Source organism: Condylostylus longicornis, unplaced genomic scaffold (assembly GCF_029603195.1).
Source record: "Condylostylus longicornis isolate FDR11 unplaced genomic scaffold, ASM2960319v2 ptg000226l, whole genome shotgun sequence".
Taxonomy (NCBI): Eukaryota; Metazoa; Arthropoda; class Insecta; order Diptera; family Dolichopodidae; genus Condylostylus; species Condylostylus longicornis.
This window is the reverse complement of record NW_026578193.1, coordinates 404,901-428,855: the sequence shown is the minus strand read 5'-3', so window position 1 is coordinate 428,855 and position 23,955 is coordinate 404,901. Positions and strand designations below refer to the sequence as shown.

General features: G+C 30.4%; 1 protein-coding gene across 6 annotated transcripts in view; it reads right to left on the bottom strand.

Moving 5' to 3' along the window:
• Nucleotides 1-23,371, bottom strand: part of LOC129616487 (uncharacterized) — a 29,146-nt gene extending 5,775 nt beyond the window's left edge. The window contains exons 1-13 of one of the 6 annotated variants that reach the window (XM_055532136.1): nucleotides 23,145-23,371; nucleotides 21,051-21,227; nucleotides 20,768-20,980; nucleotides 20,074-20,709; nucleotides 19,725-19,904; nucleotides 18,991-19,170; nucleotides 18,680-18,928; nucleotides 17,913-18,034; nucleotides 15,604-15,806; nucleotides 13,588-13,692; nucleotides 13,429-13,527; nucleotides 247-335; nucleotides 54-185 (exon numbers count right to left, since the gene is read on the bottom strand). In XM_055532136.1, the coding sequence (XP_055388111.1) occupies nucleotides 254-335; nucleotides 13,429-13,527; nucleotides 13,588-13,692; nucleotides 15,604-15,806; nucleotides 17,913-18,034; nucleotides 18,680-18,928; nucleotides 18,991-19,170; nucleotides 19,725-19,904; nucleotides 20,074-20,709; nucleotides 20,768-20,980; nucleotides 21,051-21,227; nucleotides 23,145-23,268 (2,370 nt within the window). In that variant the 5' untranslated portion in view covers nucleotides 23,269-23,371 and the 3' untranslated portion in view covers nucleotides 54-185; nucleotides 247-253. Of the gene's footprint in view, nucleotides 1-53; nucleotides 336-13,428; nucleotides 13,528-13,587; nucleotides 13,693-15,603; nucleotides 15,807-17,912; nucleotides 18,035-18,679; nucleotides 18,929-18,990; nucleotides 19,171-19,724; nucleotides 19,905-20,073; nucleotides 20,710-20,767; nucleotides 20,981-21,050; nucleotides 21,228-21,292; nucleotides 21,337-21,411; nucleotides 21,449-23,144 lie in introns of those variants that run through there. The other 5 variants (XM_055532135.1, XM_055532137.1, XM_055532138.1 and 2 more) reach the window with 5 other exon arrangements.
• Nucleotides 23,372-23,955: the final 584 nt, after the last annotated feature.

Here is a 23,955-nt window from a genome sequence, read left to right as displayed (position 1 = left end):
AGAAATATTACAAGATTTGGCAGCACTGGTTGGGTATTTTTTATATAAATTACCTCATGCATGTATAACTTTAATCAAAACACATCTCTCAGTATTTCACTTTGTTTAATTTGATTTACAAATTTTATAAGCGTGTTTTGCATATGTAATTAGTTTGCTACACTTAGGTAAAATACATCATTTAGCTGTAAATAATATAAACGTTTTGAATACAAAAAATTAATAAATAAAAGCTTATGTTCGAACTTTGTTTCTAATGCCTTTTAGATGGAGCAACAAAATTACATTGGTCGTTTCTATGGTGATGATGATGATGATGGTGTCTCTTATTCCGACTGAAATTATAATAAAAAAAGTTATTTATTAATGATATTACTCAATATCTTTGCAATATTTACGGATAATATTGTTGAAAAAAACACAAGAAAATTTTAGCCTATGTATTGAGTTAGTTTTAGTGCAGTACATAACATTTAGGCATGACAAAGTTGCCGTATGCTCAATTGCATTACAAAGGCTGGACAATCAACTTTACGAGGAGGAACAGTATTGCACAGGTTTAGTTTATTTTTTAATTCCAAAGGAAAGGAACCAAGAAATATATTGTTGAACATTTCGAGGATTTGCAGGATCTTTACTATGTTGTACATATGTGAAATATATGTTGCATAAATAAGGTCAACCCTGGTATCTCCACAACTAAATGTGAAATTAATTGCAAGAGTAAATGTTAACTTAAGTACATATTGTAAGAGTAAATACTTAACATAGGAAAATAAATTTATTCCTCTTTCTTATTTCGGTAGTATGACATATGATCAGTTTGTATTAATATTTTTATAAAGAACATATGCCTTTCCTTTTCAATTAGGTCATTCAATTGTCGGTTTTTCAATAATTTAACTTCAAGTTGTTCGTTGGAGCATGTTTTTCTGACGTTTGCTTTAAATTTTAGCGCAGAATGTAGAATAGTTTTTGCACAAATATCTTATCTCATCATAGGCTATAATATCACGAAGTGTTAAGGCATAATCGGGAACCACGTAATCGCTACAATTTCCGATTTTTCAATTTCTTTATTTGTTCCCTTCTCTTCTTTCCCAATAATTTTTACTTCGCCCCAATTTTTCGGTAATGTCATTTGACATTTTAAAATTAATGAGCACTTGAGGAAGTACCTTTACTTGTGGAGACTAGATACAAAAGTGTGCCTATTCCATCAGAAGTGATTTTGAGAAAAACGAAAAAAACGTTTTATAACAATACGAAACACAGTAGAAGGAATTGTGATGGTTTTTTTTGATTGAAATAGGCTTTAAAATAAATTTGAAAAAGGAAAAATACTTTGACTAAAATTTAACGAAAATATTGATAAATATTAAATGGAAAAGAACAGTTTTGTCTAACAATTTTGGAATAGAGTTAGTTATGGAAATGACAATATTGGAATAAACAAGTTTTGTTTAAAAAAAAATTTTATTTGTACGTTTTATTTTTTATAATTTTTATTATTTTGATAGCTTAACACCATTTTAGTTTCAAAGTGAGAATAGTAAATTTCAATATGAGAATAGCTAAAGTAAAAATTAAAAAAGTAAGCCTTGCGATTTTTTATTTAAATTTAATTTTAAAATAAAAAATCGCAAGTAAACCTTGCTTTTCTTATTTTTTTCTTTAGCTATTCTCATTTTGAAATTTACTATTCCATAATATGGACAATATTATTGTCTCATTATAAAATCACAATTAATTCACAACCAAATCACAAATTCAATGGAAATATGAAAAAAAAACAATAACGTTAATATTCAAAATACATTAACATAAAATTAACAGCAATTATTCATTGCACATATGAATTTAACAGTTAACTTAAAATTCTGTCATAAAGCTATTAAAAATGTAAAAAAAAACTTAAACAATAAATTGTGGAGACTAGATGCAAAAGTGTGTCTATTCCATTTTTCAAAAAAAATGAGATGGCTATTGATTCTGAAAGGTTATTAAATTCTCTTCATTTCTCTTTAAGTATGGATTCTCTTACGTTATTCAAAACCCTTGAAATTGTAACGTAAAAACCATGGTAATTTCCAAAAGTGTGTCTGTTCCTAGTTCAAGTTATATTCAAAACTCGCCTAATCCGCTTTCATTTGCAAAAGTGTACCTATTCCTCTATTTATGACGCAAAACTCTTCTATTACATTTATTGAAACTTTCTCTCTCTCTCATCAAGTTTTTGGCGCCATATATGCCACCAGACAGAGTTTTTGCAAATGCAGAAAAAGCTATAAAGAAAAAAGAAACTATAATAGAAATTTCGGAGTACATAGAAATATATGAAAAATTGGGCACAGTAATACTTTTTGGAAAGGATTGTCCAGTATTTAATTGGAAAGAAAAAGCCATTGAGGTGCTGAAACCGACAAATCAATGGCATTTTAAATTTAATTTATCTAAAAGGTTTTTCATAAGGGCAACACACAAGAAAAAAAATGTTGTTATCAGAGGTGAGGCATCGTATAGATCAGATCTGACTGAATTTAAAGGCATAATAAGGAAAGGCAGAAAATTTGCAGAACTTAAACCGAAATAAAAAGAAGTCGGGAATGTTGTTAAGACGGAAAAACTTAGCGATGTTGAAAAATTGTTACGGCATCATTTTGGAGATAATTGGAAAGAAATGGAGTTTCTTAGTTTTTATAAATCTGCTATAGAAAAACCACAATATGGCGCAGTACAGAATCAAGAAGACGAAATTTGTCAATGCCAAGAAAAAGATGTTGAATTTCTTATTAACATGCATAATAATAAATTGACTTTGCAAAAAAAAAATAGATTATAGCAAATAGTTTTATTTACTAAAATGTAATTAAAAACAAAATTCAGACTTATTTTTTTTCATTTAAATAACCCAACATATATTTAAAAATGTAATTAGCGCTCTTCTAAAAGCAGTTTAATCAGTTTATGACATAATACAAAGTACAAGAACAAGATGGTTAATCCAAAAAAATTATTTAAATTTTTTTTTAACTTCAAAATTTTTTTTCAATTAAAACTTCTTTTGTTAAAGTTCCTCTTCTGTTAACAAAAAACTTGGGCTGAATAAAATATTAATTAAATATAAAAAGAAATTAAAATATAAATCAATACATACATACATATGTACATTATACTCGTATGTTATACACAAATTATAGCCAGATGGTGCAGTTATTATCGTGTTCAGTTTCCTTTTATTTTAAGTGTATATAATGCTTACGAACTAAGACATTGCAACCTGTTTTAAGGCTTATGTAAAAGAGAACGTGACGAGTGTGAGTAAAACGACACGACATTTTTTGTTTTAAAATTTAAGTTCATGTTCATTTCAAATAATTATTCATTAATTGATTACTGCTAGTATATGGATTATAGATGTAATTTTTTAGCACTTTTCCAAAAAAAAATTTGAAAAAAAGTGCTTGTTAGTTTCACTTTTTATCTATCTTCGCCCCAAAACTCTAGAAATATCATTTTTTAACTATTTATTTTAGTAGAACAATATGCATTTTTCAAATTTTGCATTTTGAAAATTTTTCCAACCTCCACCCCCTTTCAACTAATCACCTCTTGAAAATTTTAAAATTTGAATATTTGGCACCTTATATATGCAAGAACGCAAGCTTTCAAAAAAATTCTATACAATTAAAAAATATAATTATTTTTCTTAACTCACACAATTAACCCTTAAAATCGAGCATTATGTTAAGCCCTCTTTAAATTAAATTTTACTTTATTTCAAAGTCTGCATAAATCGTTCATCCTAACTATCTAATTATATGCAATCCTAGAAATAGTTTCGTAGATGAATTTGTTTTAGGTGAAAAAATCCCGAAAGACGCAGAAGAACGGCGCTACCTTCCTTTTTTCTCTGACAGTGGGGGGCGAAACTTCTACCCTAAAAAATCACCTAAAATCTGAACGAATCGGCGTTACCGGCGTTTTTACCTCGGCGTTAATTTGGTCTTTCCATACAGGAATTAAATACCTTCCATAAGGAAATTGGTATTTTATGTTAAATCGAAAGGTCTTGTTCTTTAAAGTCTTTCCATCATAACGCCATTGTCTAGCCGCCGCGGTGCTTCCATATTTGCATGCTGTTCTACACGAGCCCTATGCTTAGTAGCACAACTCCCAATATCATCCACATCCAATTGTAGTCACTGTTACGCATATACCATTGCGCATTTACCATGCCTCGTAGAGGTTTGAATTTTGTTAATGTGAGTTTTCTTGGCACAAGAACACAGTTGAATGCAATATAACCATATTGGTATAATGGTATGGTTTTAAATCAATTTTTTATTATCAATTGCCAAATACCACGCTCATATTATAATACGAAAATAATTTTCTTTATATTTATTTTCTAATTCTATGAGTTTCTTCTATGCTCTTTCCACCTTAGCTTGACGTCTAAAGTCATTCCTAGGTATTTTGCTGAGTTATAGATTCGTTCGTTCCATTTAAGTTAATTTGTGGTGGATTCACTGTTTTTCGATTGGTGAAGTTTATGTGAATCGATTTTGCTTCATTCAATTTCATTTTCTAATCTTTCGTCTACTGGCTTAATCTGTTACTTGCCTCCTGTAATTTTTTTGTCGAATCGTTAATGTTCGATGCTACCGTCAATACTGCAGTATCGTGAGCAAAAGTGGATACCGGAGCGTTTTCTACTTGTGGTAGGTCACTCGTGTAAAGCAAGTACAATGTTAGACCAAATATACTGCCTTGAGGTACACTTTATTTTCCAAGCTCTATAATATTCGTTATTCTATGGACTATGGACCTACTGAGATTGTAGAATGGTTTCTTCTAAATCCAAATCGATGGTTTGATATGAGGCTCCTATTTTCTACTATTGGTTTCAATCTCCTTAACATCAGCTTTCCAAAAAGCTTAGACATCATTGGTAATAGTGAAATGGGTCTGTAAGACTTTGTTTCCCTCAAGGATTTCCCAGGTTTGGGCACTATACTTACTTCTGCGACTTTCCAAGCACAAGGAACACACTCAAAATCTATAGCTGCATTCATGATTTTAATCAAATGTTCTAATGTCTCGTCTGGTAGCTCTCTTAGTACTCAGAAAGTAATAAGATCAAAACCTTGCAATTTTTTCAACTTCAAGGATCTTATTTCTTCCGCAATTTCTATTTGAGTAAGTGGAGCTATGCTGCTTACTTCAATTGCGGCAGATTCTAATAAACTCACATTTGATGTTATTCTGCTTGGTGTGGATATGCTTTCAAAGTGATCAGCAAAAAATTCGGCTTTCTCTATATTGCTCCTCGCCCAACTGCCATTTGCTTTTATCAATGGCGCAGCGTGCTTAATCGGTTTCTTTTTGCTCTCTGCCGCCTTCCAAAAGGAATAATTCGTTTTCCTCGTAGCTGACAAGTTCTTTATATAATTTTCATATGTTAAGAATTTAAATTCTTGGATTTTTCTTTTAAGCTGCTGGAAAAGTCTGTTTAAAACAGTTTTATCATCAGGGTAACGCGATCGTTGCCATCTACGTCAGACTCTTCTCTTTTCACCTATTAAATCAGTTATTTCTTGACATTATTGTATTGTCCCATGCAGCTTTTCGTATGTTTTCAATAAATTCTCCTAAATCAAGAACTAATTGTTCGCTTGATTGTATATTAACATTTACGTCAATATTGTTTATTATTTCGTATTTAAAGTTCGGCCAATCTGTAGTGCTATTTATCAAGGGGGTTTACATAATGTTCTAGTTATTTTTTCACTTAGTTTTAATATGACAGCAGAGTGATCCGAATTAAAATTATAATTATACTCAAGGCTTAGAAAGTTTTCTGATATTGTTTTAATTATAAAACAGGTCAATAACATCAGGAATCTTGTTGGTTTCAGTAGACGAATAAGTTAGAGTACCAGCGGAGTGATAGCAACAACCTAGTTCTTGAATAGCTTTTGGTAACTCTCTTCTTTTAGTTGAGGTGATTCTAAAATACCAATCTGTATGTTTGGCATTATAGCCACCTCCTGTGAGGTATCTATGTCCATGTTCGTACAGGAGATCTTTAAAAGTATTTTGCTTAATGCTCCAATTTGGTGGACAGTATACAGCACTAACACTAAAGTTCTGTTAAGTAGACTTATTTTTTACCAAAATAAGCTGAATTTCAGCTGTTTCTATCTTGAATTCTTGATTATGTTCCATACTTTTAATTATTGGTATTACACTACCTCCTCTCGGCTGATTGCTGGGATGTACCGCTTGATTGCTATAAATCATAACGTTTTATTTTAAGGCCGACAGTAAAAAAATATCTATATTTCTTGTTTTCAGAAAAATCTCTAATTCTTGTTTCTTATTAAAAACACTATTAGCATTCCAAGTTACTATACGTATTTCATTTACGTACATCTTCATACATTAATGTCTTTGTTGTCCTCGTAAATATCACAGTGTATCTATTTTATATTTTTAATAATCTTTTAGAGATCTCATCAATTCTAATCAACATACTACGCAATATTTGCATAATATCTGCGTCAGTTCTTTTCGTTTGTGGGGTTCTGTTCTCAGGTTCCTTATTATTATTCTTATATCCTGTTTTGCTTTGAAGCGGCTGTGAATATGATACTCCCTTTAACCCTTTGGTAAGCGTTGTTATTCTGCGTATTCTTGGAGCTCTTTGCTTATTAAATTTAACTTGATTTTGTTTAGGTTTATTTTTTTGTAATCTTCTTTTTTGCAATTCTTTTGCAACCAAACTACCTCAATAGCTATAAGAGTGTGCCTCATTCCAGTTAGCACATTTGGGCTGAAAATTATCATCCTTGTTGCATTCTGTGGTCATATGATTTCCAGCCCATTTTACACATTTAGCCCTCTTTGGCAAAACTTTTGTGTGTATCCAAACCTCTAGCCTCTTTTGCATTGCGAAATGGACTTGCTGCTTTTAAGGGTTTCAATTTTTGCTCTCATGTGCTGTAGTCATGTAAGTATTCTATTTCATAGATTTTAGTTACCTCTTCCGAATGGTCAAAAGATAACATAAAGAGCGGAAGTTTTATTGAAATATATTTTACATTATCTTTTTTCCTTTTGATTTTATTTACAACATTATAATTCATTTTTTCTTCTTTTAATATTTTTACTATGTGGAGTAATTTTTAATATTGCTCAATATAACCGGAGAAGAAGTTGTGCTTCTTTGGATTTTCAGCCTTCATTTTAGGGCTGGTTTCATTATTTTTTTTAACTTCTCCTAATTTATTTCAGAAGATTTCTTCATTTTCCGCTTCTTTGCATTATCCTTTTTTAGGATACAGTCACTTCTCTAGCCGGTTCTCCCTCGTCGGTTTCCTAAACAATAATCTTCGTTCTTTTTTTCTGTTGATGCAGATTTTATTTGATTTTTTAAATTTACATTCTCTGCTTGTAATGTGCAGATCTCGTTATGTAGCACCTTACAAAGACTCTCTAACTCGGTTATTTTCGAGTTCTGAGTATCCAATTTACTATCCTGTGTAAGATGCTTTCTCTTATTACCCTCTTGGATTTTCATTTTTTTGTCTTCTGCAGACTTATTGGACTTTTTCTCACAGTTATCGGCAATCACCAAAGGGAGCATGACCTACGATCTCCTTTTAAATGGGTCCATCAACGCCGATCTACTATGTAATAAGTGGTCTCCCGCAGAATATATGAGAATTTTCAGGCATTGCTGGATTACCACCTGGGGTATACAATCCTTGTGTTTTGTTCATTGCACGTGGTTTGTTTTTGTCGGAGTTTTCTTCTCCTACCCTTAGAGAATAATTCCCTTATGCAAGACAGCACATATAACTTCTTCCGTTCCTCAGGATCAGTCGCACACGTGAAAGCCGCTCATTGTGAATCCGCCGCATCTGGATTTCTATTGGATTTTAGTGGACTCTCACCAGAAGCATACTTTCCTGCGGATATTTCTTGGCCCAATCCGCCGCGAATGGTGTATGAACGAAAATAATTTTAATTACATTGGTAATTAAAATTTACATTGATTTGACGCAACTTTATTTTATTTGGAAAGTTATAACATATTTGCTAATGTAATTTTTCATTTTCCTTTAGTCATTAAATTAATTATAATTAATGATTATGCATTTTATGTGTAACTCAACTAGAAGTTAGTACCGGATACCCTCAATTAAATCATACAATTTAAAAACTTATTATTCATTAACAAGAAAATGCAATACGCTATGGTCGTAAACAAGCACAAAAATTCATAATCCGTATCACAATTCATCATTGTTGTATTTATTTCACAACATAAAGTTCAAAAAAGCATCAAATGCAGAATGGTCAAAGCTAAACAGCCAAAATTTATTATCCTTAAGAAACTTAAATTTTTTAGTCTCAGTTCTAATATCGTAAGGTAATCTATTAAATAATCGCGGAGCACCATACAAGTAATAAATGAAAAAGTGTTGAGAATTATTGTGTGGGTACAATAGCATGCATATTTTTAATAACTCTAAAATTATACGCTTCAAGATTTCTAAACTGATGATAGTCTGATCTGTCGAAAACAAAACTATGTAAAAATATAAATGCCTCAAGGGGAATATACCCAAACCTTATCATTTCAGAAACATGCAATTATCCTAATTGCATGTTTCTGAGCCGTTAACAAATAAGTTATTCTACATTGATATGCACTCCCTGAACAAACTAAACAGTACTGCAACCTAGAATTAAATAGAGCTTGGTAAAAACCAACCAATAGTTTGCTGCACAAAATTGACTCAAAAAATACGAGTGCCTAGTGGTCATTATCAAATATTTTTTTAAAGTATTGGTGTGATCCGACCGATTAATCGTAAAATTTAATAAAATACCAAGATATTTGAAGGTAACGAACGCAATTTTAAAGCAGCCCGCGGAGCAAGCCAGAACAACATTCAAATGAACACCACAAGCATCAGCGGAAACTCGCATAGTATCACTTTTACTACAGTACAAAAGAGTACACTGATTTATGCACAACACCACCTATGCTAAAAACCATAAATTTAGATTTTTCACTAACTAACAACTGAGAAGAGATCCAGCCACCAAGCCTTAACCTTATTTGTCTCCCGGACAAACATGCTGAGAACTTTGTGAATTACACCTCTTAAATTACTTCTGTAAAGCTTTTATAGAAGGATGCAATGGTCAACAATGTCAAAGGCCTCACAAATATTAATACAAAAAAAACAAATCGCTCCAGTAATTATGTATAATACTAAAAATTCAATTAGCCTAAAATGCGAGAAAAACCATAAAAAGACTTACTTTTAACAGAAATGAGAGATATATTCAACATAAAGATAAATTTTTTGCAATTCAAATGTTAATAACCAAAAAAATTGGCTGTACTTATATGCTTTTTAGAAAAAAACAAAACAGCTAAGCTACAGCGACAAGTAGCAAAATAGGCTCCATTCAAGAAAAATTAAAAATTTTTGAAACCAATTTTCTAAATTTATCCCAGCAGTAGCAGTTCACCAACTCCTCGAAATGAAACGAAAAAGAACTCCCGTCAAAACAACTGGCATCCAGAATAAATCTGTAGGCAAATAAGCAACATGATATATTGGAAGCAACGTTCTTAAAAAACTTCTGACTTCTATACAGTCATAAGTATAAATCATCTGCGAATTTAAATTACTTCGTAAAGCCCACGTTCAACGATAAACATAAACAAAAGTGCAACAATCAAGTACGAATTCTCACCTGTGCATTGAGTTCTTGGAAGCGCTTCAGAAAGCTGGGCGTAATTACATTTGCAGATTAAGAAGGATGACCGAGATCTTATTAACTTTTTTATATCTAAAAGAATTTCAGCAAATTTTTTTAACTTGGAAGATGATTTTAATTTGAATTCCTATCACTCTGCTCTCTAACAAACGAAGTGTACCCACTTTAGTTAACAAAACCACAGATTGGATTGGATTTATGCTATTAGACATTAACCTATCTTAAGATTAAAATCTTAAATTAAAATCTTAAATTAGTTAAATCTTTATGCGGAACTGCAGACTAGGGACCAACTAGATTGAATAGGTGAAGGGTTTTACCAAATTGATACAGAAAGCCGACCGGAAAAAAAACAAGGTTCTCTGAATTGAAACATGTATCAAGTAATTATTCTAAGGTCATAACTAATTTAATAGTACAAAAAAGAAGGGCTAGACGTAAATGGCAATAGTCGGGTCAAACAGACAATAAAATGATTGTGAATAGACTTTTTCAAATACTCTCACGAAAAATAGGAAATTTTGAATCGCAGTCATACGAGAATTATATAAAAGGTTTATCGGCAACTAAAGAAACGAATTATTCGTTGCTGAACTATTTACTGATCACTTGGAAGAAATTTTTCAACAAAAGGAACCAATTTTCACTGTATTCTAGTGTTTGTTTTGTAGATTTTGATATGGATGAAAGCATTATGGCTTTATTTGATGAAAAAGAAAATGGCCAAGCGATACAGTCGCTACTGCTCAGATAATAAGGGAATTGCCGAGAAAGGCTATGACATTTTTGAAAAAATTGGTAAATGCAGCAGTTAACCTGAGGTATGAAGGTAACGGAAGTTATTATGAGGTGTGGAAAGTAGCAGAAGTTATTATGATAGGAAAACCGAGGAAACCCTTGAATGAGGCAAAGTCATATAAACATATTTCTCTACTACCAATGATATCAAAACTTTTCGAAAAATTGTTTTTAATAGTAGTAAGTATTCTAGTCCTGTATTATATGTGCTTTATACAAGCTATTTGCTAGATTTAGAAGGTGCAACTTTGGCTACGTTTGCCTATAATACAGCAAAGTTAGCAGTGGGATCAAGGGTTGAAGAATCGACAAAAAAGTTACAGGGAGCAAAAACGTGGAAAATAAGGTTAAATGAAAGTAAATCTATACAAACAAAAATTTTTTGAATCCACCATAATTGAGTTTGAGTGGCGCTAAAATATCAATTCAAAACACAGCGAAATACCTAGGTATGACTTTTGTTGTCAAACTCAGACGGAAAAAACATGTAAAGAAGAAAATAGAATTAGAAAGCAAATGTAGAGAAAACTATTGACTCATAGGTTGTGGGTCTGGATTGCCAACATAAAATAAGGTGTTGATATATAGCCAAATGATAAAGCCTATATGGACGTGTAGCTTGCAGCTATGGTGCCAAAAAAACACACATGAAACAAATACAAACTTTTCAGAACAAGGTCCTTCGTAATATGGTGGGTGCTCCCTGGTATGTGCACAATAGTGATATTCATAGTGATCTGGTAGGGAGAACTAATTCTATTCTGGACTGTGGGCCGTCTCTTTTCGAGATGGCGGGAAGTTCGAGATAAAATTGGTTTGGTTCACCGGAAACTGTATTACCTATCTGTAAAAGAACCACTGGCAATCCCCTAAGCACTCGCAAGATGCTGCTGCACAACACAGCAATGCACTCACAAACTGCTGCTGCACAACACACCAGTGAAGCCCATCAACTTTAGATAGGCAAATGGAGCAATATGTAACACAACAAAGAATTTGTGGACCAAGCTGGACTTGCGTCGCACAAGGAATCTGATATCTCTATGACGGGAGGATATCAGTGCTGTGGTAGGAGTTATGACGGACCATTGTCCGATTAGCGAACGTACAAGCAGGGCGGGCCTCCCAATAAACGGTTTCTGTAGAAGCTGTTGGCACGAAGAGGAGTAAGAAGCGGTGACCCACCTTCTATGTTCATGTCTGGTGCTGGTGAACTCCAGGTAGATTTTTTGGGTCTTATTTTCAGTCGAACTACGCACTTGCGAATGTGAAAGTTAGGGACTGCAGCTGTTTTATAAATTCAAATGAGGGCCTGAAAAGGAAAGCTCCGGCGGTACCACAACGAGCCTAAGTGGCTCGTGTGTACCATTTTGTGGACCGCGACAAGCTAACCTGAACTAACTTATGTACTAAGTGAATGTAAATGGAAGGGATCTAAACCGCTTTTTAAAAAATTTAGTTTAGTTTGTATGGTTTGTAAATGAAGAGATCTGCATAGTCACCTAGATTAAAAAATCATGAAAACATAATTTAAGCTGCATATGGAACAACTTTGTGCTTGAAGGAAAGTTAAGTCGATTCCATATTTGACGCCATGATAGTAATAAAGAAATCAACGCCATGATAGAGTTTGTAAACAAAATGACATCAACTGAATGTTGAATCAGAGTAAACGTCCTTTCCCATCCGATCAAAATGCCACCAATCAATTGTTGCCAGAGTTTGCTTTTAAATTGAAGAGTTAATTTTATTTTGTTAATTTGTTTTTGTAGTAATTTTTGTTTTTTGTAGTAATTTTTATTTTTTTTTTCTGTAAGTATTAAGTTAGTCAAGCGATGCGTTTTCAAGAATCTGGGTATTTATCAGTCATCCGTTTCAGGGCTCAGGCAAATATGCAATTTTAAGTTTTGCAAATGTTTGATTGCTTCTTTATATTTAACTCCAGGATTTGAATATAAATAATTTTTTACAAACTGATTGCATTCGATTTGAATTGATGCAATGTTTTCTTAACATAGATGAATCCACAACAATCACAAGCAAAATCCACAATAATCGCCAAAATTGCATATGATATAATAGTTAATCATTAAAACGGATGGCTCATAAACATTCAGATTATTGAAAACACATCTTTTAACTAACTTAATATTTACAGAAAACCAAAAGCAAAAATTACTACAAACACAAATAAATACAATAAAACCACCATATGTTTTCCGCTCTATAACGAGACCACCTTCTTAATATGAGCAGATTTTCACCGCCCTTGGTCCATTTTTACATACAGTTATGCCTCTTTAAAGAGCACACCTCTACATTCCGTAGGTTACACCATTTTCTGTCATTTACATATTATTGCATACTAAAGAACACTCCATACATGCCCCATTAGCAAAACAGATTTATTTTTGTTTTTATCTTTGCTCGCTTGTTTTGTTTTTGCTTTCTTGCGTGTCTATGAATAAAACTTTATGTTTTAATTTACTTTTATGTAAAATACAAAGAATTTGACAAAATATTTTATAATTTTATAATACGCTTAGGGAGGTTCTACTACGTACGAAAAAATATATGTAATTTTCAACCACACTGTACCAAGTACCAGTATAAAGAAAATTTTTAATTATAATTACTTAAATCGGTCTTTCGCAGTTTACGTAATTAAAAGCACAAAACATCAAGTATCATTTGATAAAATTGCGATTGACAAATAAAAGATAAAAGTATGTTTATGAGCTACTTCCCCGTAGTACTTATTCGAATTCAATTTTCAGTACTAAGGGGAAATGAGGGTTGGAAAATCTACTTTTAAATGCTCACCTTTCTGGATACTCTTTTTTTGTTTTAATCCCATAATTGTAATTTAAATTGCTTTTATTTGCAAACTCATGCAGATTTTCCCATGCTTGTCTATAGTATCTGAAAAAAAGAAATTAAAATCAAATCAAACAAATAAAAGTTGCTATTTGTTATGTTCACCTATTTAAACCATTGGTGGAACTTGATAAAGAACTATCTATCGAAGCTATTGTCTTACAATCAGCCGACCTCTTTTGCTTGTAATGTCGCCTTGATAAGTGCATTCTTAAATATAAGTTCAAATATATATGTATATAAAACAACAGCTATTTTCATGTACATAGTTAGCAAAAATAAAATAAATGTTTATTATTAACTCGCATACGTTTGCTAAGACCAGTTAACTAAAGAAAAGTATATACGTTATAGTCCCTACCACAGAATCAAAAACAAAAAATCATAAACCTGGCTTATTAAGTTTATAATAAACCCATACATTTTTTATAAACTAATCTTTAATTAAATGGAATTTAATTATTTTAAATATTTAAATAACTTAACACCAGCTTTAAATATTTATTTCTCTTAATGAATTAAGAGATATAAATATTTAAAACTGAGAATACACGTCCAGGATACCGAATGCATTACAGCGAAAATTATAACACTGCTGTGCAAAAACAGATTTTCAAATTGTCATTTGTAGCTTATACAAATTCTCTGACAACTGTAAGCTGCTTATTTAATTTGAAAATTCTAATACGGATAAGGAAATTTCGTTAATTTTAAAAACTAAATATGCGGGTGATTCAGCAACATGCAGCAATATTGTCAAATTAAAACCATTTCCGAACTGTAGGCTTTTAAGAAAATTTGGCGAATTTTTAATATAACTTAAGATATAATAATTTTTTTTGCTTATAATTTCCTTTCCAAAAAACAAAAGAGCTTCAAACAAACAGTTTTTGAAAGGACTTTTAGAGAACCCTTCCTTGATATTGAAGGCATTTTCAATAATGTCGAATCGCAGGCGATTAACGGGACTCAGTCCTAAACATTCTTAGAGCGCGCGACGTCTCTTAATGAAATGGCGGGGCATTTCGAAAAAAAAAAAGAAAATTAATTTCTGTTCTCGAACGCGGTAAGATTTTTTTTAGGAGACTGTAAGAAAAACTCAGTACGGCTGGTTCAAATGAAGCGGGAAAAGAAGAGATTCGGCGACACCACAAAAAGCTAAGATAAGTAAGTGCACCCTTCGATGAAATTAAAATTGGGATTCACGACTAATTGGGATTTAATTTCTGATGCCAAACAACTTTTGGAGTTATAATGCTAAACAACTTTTTGGAGTTGTACGGCTGCTACCAGAAAGAGCCAAGCAATTTCAACGACTTTTATCAAACACATTGTCCCTACTAATATATTTACTTGTACGAAATTTCAATTCCCGGCTTAAATTGTTTTTAAGATATTGTCAAATAAATTTTGAAGTTGTGTGGCAGCTATCTACAAATGTAAATTTGACGCTGATTAAAAACATACACTTGTGTCTGTCTCTCAGACCATTATTTCTTAGCGTTGCAAACGGTAAGGCAAATTTAGACCCTTCGAACATACCCTTCGAACATACGTTCGTACGGATATAAAAATTGGTCGAAGATTGCCAAATTTACTTATAAAAAATAAAAAGATTATGAAGAAGTTTGCAAAATGTTTTCGAGAATTAATTTCTTTTTACTATTCGAAAACTTTATTTTTTGAAATAAAACCCAGTAAGAAGGTAAGAAAAATGATAACAAAAGTGTAATAATGTATAAAATGCATTAAAGAGCTCTCCAAAAAAGGTTGAAAAGTAAAAGTAACATATGATCATTGGGGAAAATTATGTTTGGAAAGTCTTGTAAAATTTTACAAACTTATTTAAAAGCATATTTCACTTTCGGTTTCGCGTTTCACCACAAACTCCTAAGAATCAAATTGTTCAACCTACTAATGACTCCAGCCGCCTTATCAATAAAGACTGAGATTTCTTTTCTCCTAATTGTCTTTTGTTTTCAAGGCATAGATAATGTTCAAATAATGAAATATTACATTGGCATAGTTTACCTTTGCCATTTTGTCATATTTTAAAACAGACACTTCAGGAGCTAATGTATTTTTGGAAAATTGTATTTTATACTGTTTACTGAATTATACCTTTTAAATAGTAGCACTAATGATGTTATTGTTGTTGACAACAATATAAAGCCTGCAAATACTCCTACGGAAACTAGAGATGCGAAATTAAGTTTAAATGAACTTTTTGACTGTTTGACGTTGTGTCCTCTAGTATTTACAGTCGTTTCTACATGTGAAATTTGGTTTCTTTGGTGATCATTTATCGCACTTACGCCATTATTCTAATAAAAAAAATTAAAATAATTAAAGCTATATATAGCTAATTAGAGCTTTTTAATATGTATTTAAACAATTTTAATTCTCTTTAGATAAAAGAAATCTGAAAGAACTCAGCGAGATAACATTATATAACTTTATTGAAATATTCGAATTAGTAGAATGATTTATAACCTATTGTTCAATATAACAACTGATTGTATGTAACTTTAAAAAAAAAACCGATTTTGAATTTTTTTTTAGTTAAACGTATTTTTCAAGAAGACAGAACAAATTTTTTAAAAAAACAAATAAGAATAGCAGAACTTTTCACAAACTTAGGCAGCGAATCTAACAATGTAATTTTTGAAAATGTTGAAAATATTTCAGCTGATGCGAAATTGAACCTAAAGCTGAGATTGCAGCAGTTAAGGATAAAAGTTAATTTTGAACTAATATTAACCGACCGTATTGTGTATACAATAGGTAGGTTATGTGATGGCAACAAATTTTGCATATCGAGTTTTCGGTGGGAATGCACTTCTCTATAGTAAGGAAGTGTAAATAAACTATTTTTAGCAACCTGTCAGTCTGTGTGCACGCGTGTATCTCAAGTTCTGCTGAACCGATTTTGATGAAATTTTATATGTAAGTTTATTTCCACCATGGCACGGATTGATTAACTTTTGGGATATATCAGGCCTCGGGAACTGCACTTTTTAGCGGGCCTGTTTTACATTTTTGAACATTTTGAAGAAAATATTCAACCGATTTTCTTGAAATTTCATATATAAGCTTCACTAGACCGACCGCGAAACCTCCTAACTTTTGGAAGAAATCAGGCCTCAGCAACTAGACGTTTACTACGGGCCAAATATACATTTTTGTGTATATAAAGAGAAATAATCAACCGATTTCATTGAAATTCCTCGTATTAAAACAATGAATATTTAGATTTTTTGGAAAGATCAGGGCTCGAAAACTGATCTGCGGGTCGATTTTACATTTTTCACCATATCTACGGAACGAATTGATAGAATTTCTTCAAAATTTGATATTTGAGTTCTGGTTGTTACCTGACGAGCATTTCAGGGAATTCGGGTAGCACAAAGCGAAACTCTACTAAGAGACAAATTTACATTTTTCTAGGAATATTAACTATAAGCTTACTAATGTCCTAAAAATTGGAAAGAAGTATTTAACATTTTTATAATATTCTGTAACACTTTCACTTAACTAGACAATACACATTGCGGTCGGTTATGTGCTGACCACATCAGATTTTTTTTTTATATTCTTTATGTTTAATAAGTTTTTATGTTTGTTCAAAATTAATAAATACTAAAAATAATTAGACACGAATTTTTTAAACCGATTTTTTACTAATTATTTTATTTTATTTGAATCTTATCAATCAATACATTTAATTTGCAAATATTGAAAGCTTATTATCTATTTTATTGAATTCTTAACTCGATTTAAACCACGTAAATCGTGGATGTATTATTAATAACAAATTTTTCACATAAGAACAAAAATATAATATTAAAAATATTATACAAGGTGGTCCAAAACTGGTTTAAAAAAAAAAAAGCGATTTGTCAGACAGAATATGTGACATATACCGTTTATTAAGTAAAGTGATAATTTTATTTTTGTTAAAAAAACTACTGTTTTAAAAAAAAATTTAAATTTTGTAATAGAAATTAAAAAAAACATAATTATTACAAAACTTATCACTTTACCTAATAAACGGTAATTTCAAAACCGTTATATATGTGCAATCAAGAAATAAATCATACTAAGAAATGTGTATACAATGAAAAACTACTTCTATCCAATTAAAATAAAATCTCCAGCTTAAATACTCAAAATTTGAGAAGCATCTTAAAATATATATACATATATTATATATTGTCAGAACTGCTATATTGCATTGCAATATTTGAGCAATTAACCTGTATCAAATAAACTAAGGTTATGGTACGATATATTATATTGTTTACGGTTATCTAACAATTTTTTAATAGATGTACTTAATGTTTAAATAAAGAAAAATTTTTGCAAAATATTTTGAGATTACCTGTATTTTACAAATAAAAAACTTGTTAAAAGTGAATTAAAAATTATACCTCTATTAAAAGTTTTGATTTTGTTTCAATGTTGTTGTTCAAATTAGAAATTTTTGAGGTATTCCTTCGTGAATCTTGATTCTTACTCAATTTGTTGAAAACCTTTTTGTCCTTATGATCATCTAAAAAATATAAAAATAGTTATTAAATAAAATTTACAACTGATAACATTAGAGTTTTATTAGATAAGAAAATTCTTTCCATAATTTCAATAAAGTTCCAGGTATTTTCTGCTTTCACAACAACAACAGCAAAATCACCTGTCTGTACATTATTATATAAGTTTGAGCGGGTATTGGCTAGTTCGGATCCTTGATTTTGTACTACACAAAATATTTTAAAATGATTGACGCAACGAAAAAAACGAGAGGGTTAAGGAATAAATAAGTCGCTAATTTCGTCATTTTCGAAAGTCCAATTAATAATTAGTGGACCAGAAAAATTGTGCGTCGCCTGGAATCAGGCTCTTTTTAAGAAGGGCAAAGACAGAGCCTAATTAATAAAAGCATAACCAAGAAGAATTTAATAGAAAGAGAAAAATTACAAAAAAGGGATTTTTCCGTTTGCTTTCGTGCGGAATTCTTTCATAACATATCAAGAGATTTTTAATTTTATTAACATATCAATTCAGATTATGTATTTCAATAAAGTACATGCCAAATATCTCATACTTCATACATGGTTTGACTTGAGTATGAAACTTTTAATACTCATTATAAGTTAATATTGTTTAAGTTAAGTAAGTATTGATATTTTTGTGTGCCTACCAATTTTACCTCTTGCTGTGGTTTTTACAAAAACATTTTCTTTGGTTGTTGAAGATTTTATGCTTATCTGCCTGCATCCTGGTAAAGAATGATCCCATTGGCCATCTTCCTTGCAAGTTAAAATATTAACACCGTCTAGGATATAACCATCTTTACATTTAATTTTTGCTTTTGATTGATAAAGTGTTCCATTGGTAATGTCAATAATAATGTTCCTATTACCTGTTGACAATGCTTCGCATTCAGTTACTAAATATTTAGAAATAAATAATTACAGAAAGTATATCAAAATTTAGGAATACACTATTTACTCTGACAACTTGGTGGAGGACCATTCCATCTACCATCCATGTCACATTTTAAAATATTTTTGCCTTTTATTTCATATCCTTGGTTACATGAGTATTTAACTATAGATTCATATGTAGTTGTCTCATTTATCAATATAAAAGAACCAAAAGGTATGGAAGCAGGTCTATCGCAATCAATATCTAAAATAATTCATATTAAAGGGAAATCTAAAAAAAAATAGATCTACAGCAAGCGCTATCTAGAAATCAAGAATTATGGCAATTTCGAGTTTTGATTTCTTAAAAATTATGGTATGTAATTTATTTTTTAAAAATAATGTGCATAAAAAGAAGTAATACATTTGAAAATTACATACCCCAACAAAAACAAAATATTTTGGTTTATCAAAAGGAAAATTTTGTTATACACCAACCGTTTTTGATACGACCCACATACAAATCCGATGTGGTCTAATAGAAAATATTTTGTTTCATAAAAGTTAACTAAACTTTAATCAAAGGTTTCAAATGATTAAAATTTATAAGCTAACATAAAAGATTATGAACAACATGACGCGAAAACAAAATTGCATATAAAAGAGTTACTCTTTTAATGAAAGTTTAAAATTAATAATATGATTTGGACATTTGTCAAAAGCTGAAGTTTTCACCTTCAAGGAAGCCTTATTATCTATAATGTTTCCCAAGATTTAATTGCCTATACAAAAAATAAAATGGTATCTCTAAATCCTTACACTTGCATACAGGTGGAAATTCTCCATAAAATCCTGTTTCTAAACATTCTCTAACTGGAGATCCAACTAAAAGATGACCCGGATCACAAAAATAAAATACTTTTGATCCGACTTCAAAACCTTTGTTGGCTACTATTGTTGAATTAGGTGGCTGCTCAGGATTTCCGCACGTACTTGGTTCTAAAAAAAAATAAATTGAACATTTGAAAAGAAAATTGTAGATTTTTTTTAGAAGCATTGTAGACTAAATGAGCGATATAATATGTATATACATTTCGCAAAAGTATAATACAAAACGTATAAAAATAAAATAACTAAGTAAGCTAATGCTTGAACAAAATAAACTTACGATGTTGGCAAATAAAATTTAGTTTCATATCGCACTCCGCAACACTCCATAACCATCCTTTAGAGCCGTCAAATATAGCACAGTCGCCATAACTATCTATATTATTCCAAAAGGATACTAGAACATGTCCACCATTAATCCATTTCCAAATCTTTGTAGTTTTGTTTCGCACCGCTCCTAACCAAAAATGTGAAGACGAACTAACGTGATGTCTTCTCCAAAGTTCCCAACTAATAAATCCTTGCAGAGCCGGATTAATTTCATTGATAAGCGTACCATTTCTAGATTCACATAATGACTGCGCAGAATTAAAACCCAAAAGTTGTTTGTTATAAAACATATAACATTTCCCATTATAAGATGCAGTTGCACCCGGGGGTTGATCTCTAAATATGGGACACCTTTCAATGGGCAGTGCTTGATCTGTGTAGACAAACGCTTCACATATGGAAAGATGATTAGGCTCGTCATTTTCCAAATGTACTGATACAAAAGCCCCAGGGGTAGGAGGATTACATGGAAGAAAAAGCGGTTGACCTTCTTCAATAAAACCAATAAACTTATTACAGATTGGATTAACACCCATATCAGGTCGGCTATTACCCACTCTTACTACAACAATAGCAGGATTTTTTCCTGAAGACGTTTAATTAAAATATAGAATATTTTGCAAAGAGAATTTCCAAAATCTTACCACAACATGATTTTCCAAAATCTAATCGTATAAGTTGCACCATATAAGGCTCGAGCAAATTAACATACCACCATGGGTGCTTCTCTGCTTTGGTTAACGTACAGGTATTTTTGTCAAAAAACATTGAAGTAGAGCTGTCTATTGCTTTTTGTGAAACGCCCTGCTCTTCTGTTGAAATTTGCATTGGAGCTTTTCCGGTTGCAACGTTTATAACTTCAAAATTCGCAATTATATATGTATAATATTCAAAGAAAATATTTAAGTCAAAAAAAAAAATATTTACCGCAGAACGGTATTCCTGACGGTGACCAATTACCATTTTCACATATTTTTCTTACTGGTCCTAAAAGTTCAAATCCCCTTTCACAATAATAGGACGCAATTGTTCCATCCTCCAAAATTTCGTTAGAAAAAACTATTGAACCGTGAGCTGGACATCCAGGAAAACTGCACAAAGCCGCTAAATTTGAAAAGTATTTTAAAGGTTTCTGGTAATTTTATAGCAATATCAAAATGTGTAATTACTTATGAATACAGTACAATATCATAAATAAATTCCTAAATGATTTACTGAATTACAAATTCAAAGTCTAATTTTAAGGAGAGTTGACAATAAACCTATTAAAGACCAGAGCTTTATGTACCTTTGTATATGTTTTACTACATTATACTTATGTAATTTAGTGAATGTTAATTTAATTTTACTTTTCTACACAATAGTCTACGTAAAAATAGTATTTTGCATTATTAACGATAACCTGGTACTTATGTTTGTAGATTAAATATGACACGCAAATTTTTAAAAAAGTGGCAAATCCTAGTAAAAATGTGTTTAGTTGGTTGGTGGATTCTTTGTTTGAAAAAAAAGAAGCGATTTGTCAAACAGAATGTGACATATACCGTTTATTAAGTAAAGTGATAGTACTTATTAAAATCGCAATTATTCCAAAATTGCTTTTTGTCCCATGAAAGACGGTAAGAACACTTCCTTCTCCTGCAAATTTTGCGTTTCGGTCATTTGAAATTTAGACAAAGCACCTATTCGCTCTGATAAATTATGAATTAAAAATTTGCAATTAAATTTAATTTGATGAAATTCGAACTAATTTTTTTTCAATAATACAATTAAACCTCTATAACTCCAAGTGGCACTGGAACGCTAAATAGTTCGAGTTAGGAAAATTCAGAGTTGAAGAGAAAAAAATCTTATGAATTCAAATGAAATAAGTATGACACATCATGTTTTAAAGAATATTTTTTAATTTGAAAATACCATTTCTTTAAAAACACTTCATATAATTTTTAAACTAAAACTTAAACAAGCGTATTTATATGTATATAACGTTTTACCGTAACTAACGTAATATAAATAACGTTGGTTTTAACGTAAATATAATTAACATTCATGTATATACGTGTTATATTATATGCATGTGTATACATGTATGTATGTATGATATAATTTATGTATATGTATCTATAAAATATAATATATGTATGTATGTATGTACTTTCAGTTCAAATTAAATATGTATGTTTTGTGCAATTTTTTGAAATTTTTCAGGTTAAGAGATGCCAATATTCAAAGGGACTCACATGGTTTCGAGGTACATTATGTAGATTTTCAAATTTAGAATGTTCCATTGTGTTTAAATGAATGAGTTGCTTAGGTTTTCTTATATGTGTATTTTTGAAGATAAAGCGAGGAAAATAAAAACAAAACTTAAATTAGGGCAAAATTTTTTTTTTTTAAATATTTTTACGATATTACATATTGGGGTCTGATAGACCCCAGTGTAAGTAAATTATTTCACGAAAATAAATGAGTGTAGGTCCTTAATTTAAATCATTGCATACAACTCATGAATGATACCATTCCATAAAAGTCAAGAAACAGTAAATATTAAGCTTTTTTGTTTTTTAATTTACATTTTTCCCTTTTATTACGTCGCTTGTCGCAAATTTGGTTTTAAAGTCAGATAACTCAAAATTAATATATATGTATGTATGTATTTAGTATTAAGGTCAATGGTAAAATTATAATATATGTATACATATATTACGTGCACATATGTATATGTTCATTCATATGAAAATGTTTACAAAGTATTATTACCAAGTTTGTCGATTTGACAAACTTTGATTAAGATTGTTTTGATTATGCATAAATATTCATTTTAATTTTTAAAATATTTGAACAATTAAATACTTATTAAAATTTAAAAATATATATGTATGTATATATTTAAAATTTTAATAGCATTAATAGTTATTAAAACTTCTAAATTTTTCACAGAGATTTCACATAAATAGAAATTTACATATGTATGTATTAAAAATTAAAATTCCAAATAGATCACAGAAACGGATAACTAACTTGCAAATGTAAAATAAATTTGATGTAAGCTAATTAGCAAAAATGCTCCAGTTTTATACAAAATAGTCAAATCGAATTTATGTTTTCTTTTCATTAAATAATCAACAATACAAAATATTGCCATTTAAAAATAACAATATATTTTTTTTGTGCAAATAGAAATATTTGTTAGTGTTTTTATATTGTGACTCAATAAATTAAACTTTCTTTCTTTTGCATTCGATCGCTTTAAAGTATTTCGTTTGACTGATGTGATTTGTTCTTGTACATACATATATATGTATATAATTAAAGAAGTAACTGTTTAAGATATACAGATTTTTTTTATGAAATAAACCTGTTTTCACTTTATTGCTGAAACATCGAGCACATTACGTTTCTTTTATTTTGTTTTCCTCATTCGTATTTTGTAGTTATACTCATACAGAATTTCATAAACCCCAAGAAAAAAATTTAAATGCATACAAGAAAGTTCAAAATTGGAGAATCAAATGTGTGTATATGTATGTATGTAAATAAAACAATTTACAATAAAATGTAAAAAAAATTAAATTTTATTCGTAGAGAATGAATACAAAGTAGGTACAACGAAAAAATGAAAAAAATAAACTTGAAGAAATTAAATTACTTGAAAATAAAATTAAATTTTTTTAACTTTTCTCTTGAGTTCGGTAAGGACTTTTTACAGTTTCTTTTCACATCTTTTTTGCATTAATAGGTTAATGAATACCTATTAAGCAAAGTATGTGTGCATGTATATGTATCTATTTTATAAGAAGCAAAGTATATCTATTAATAAGTAGTTCGACCA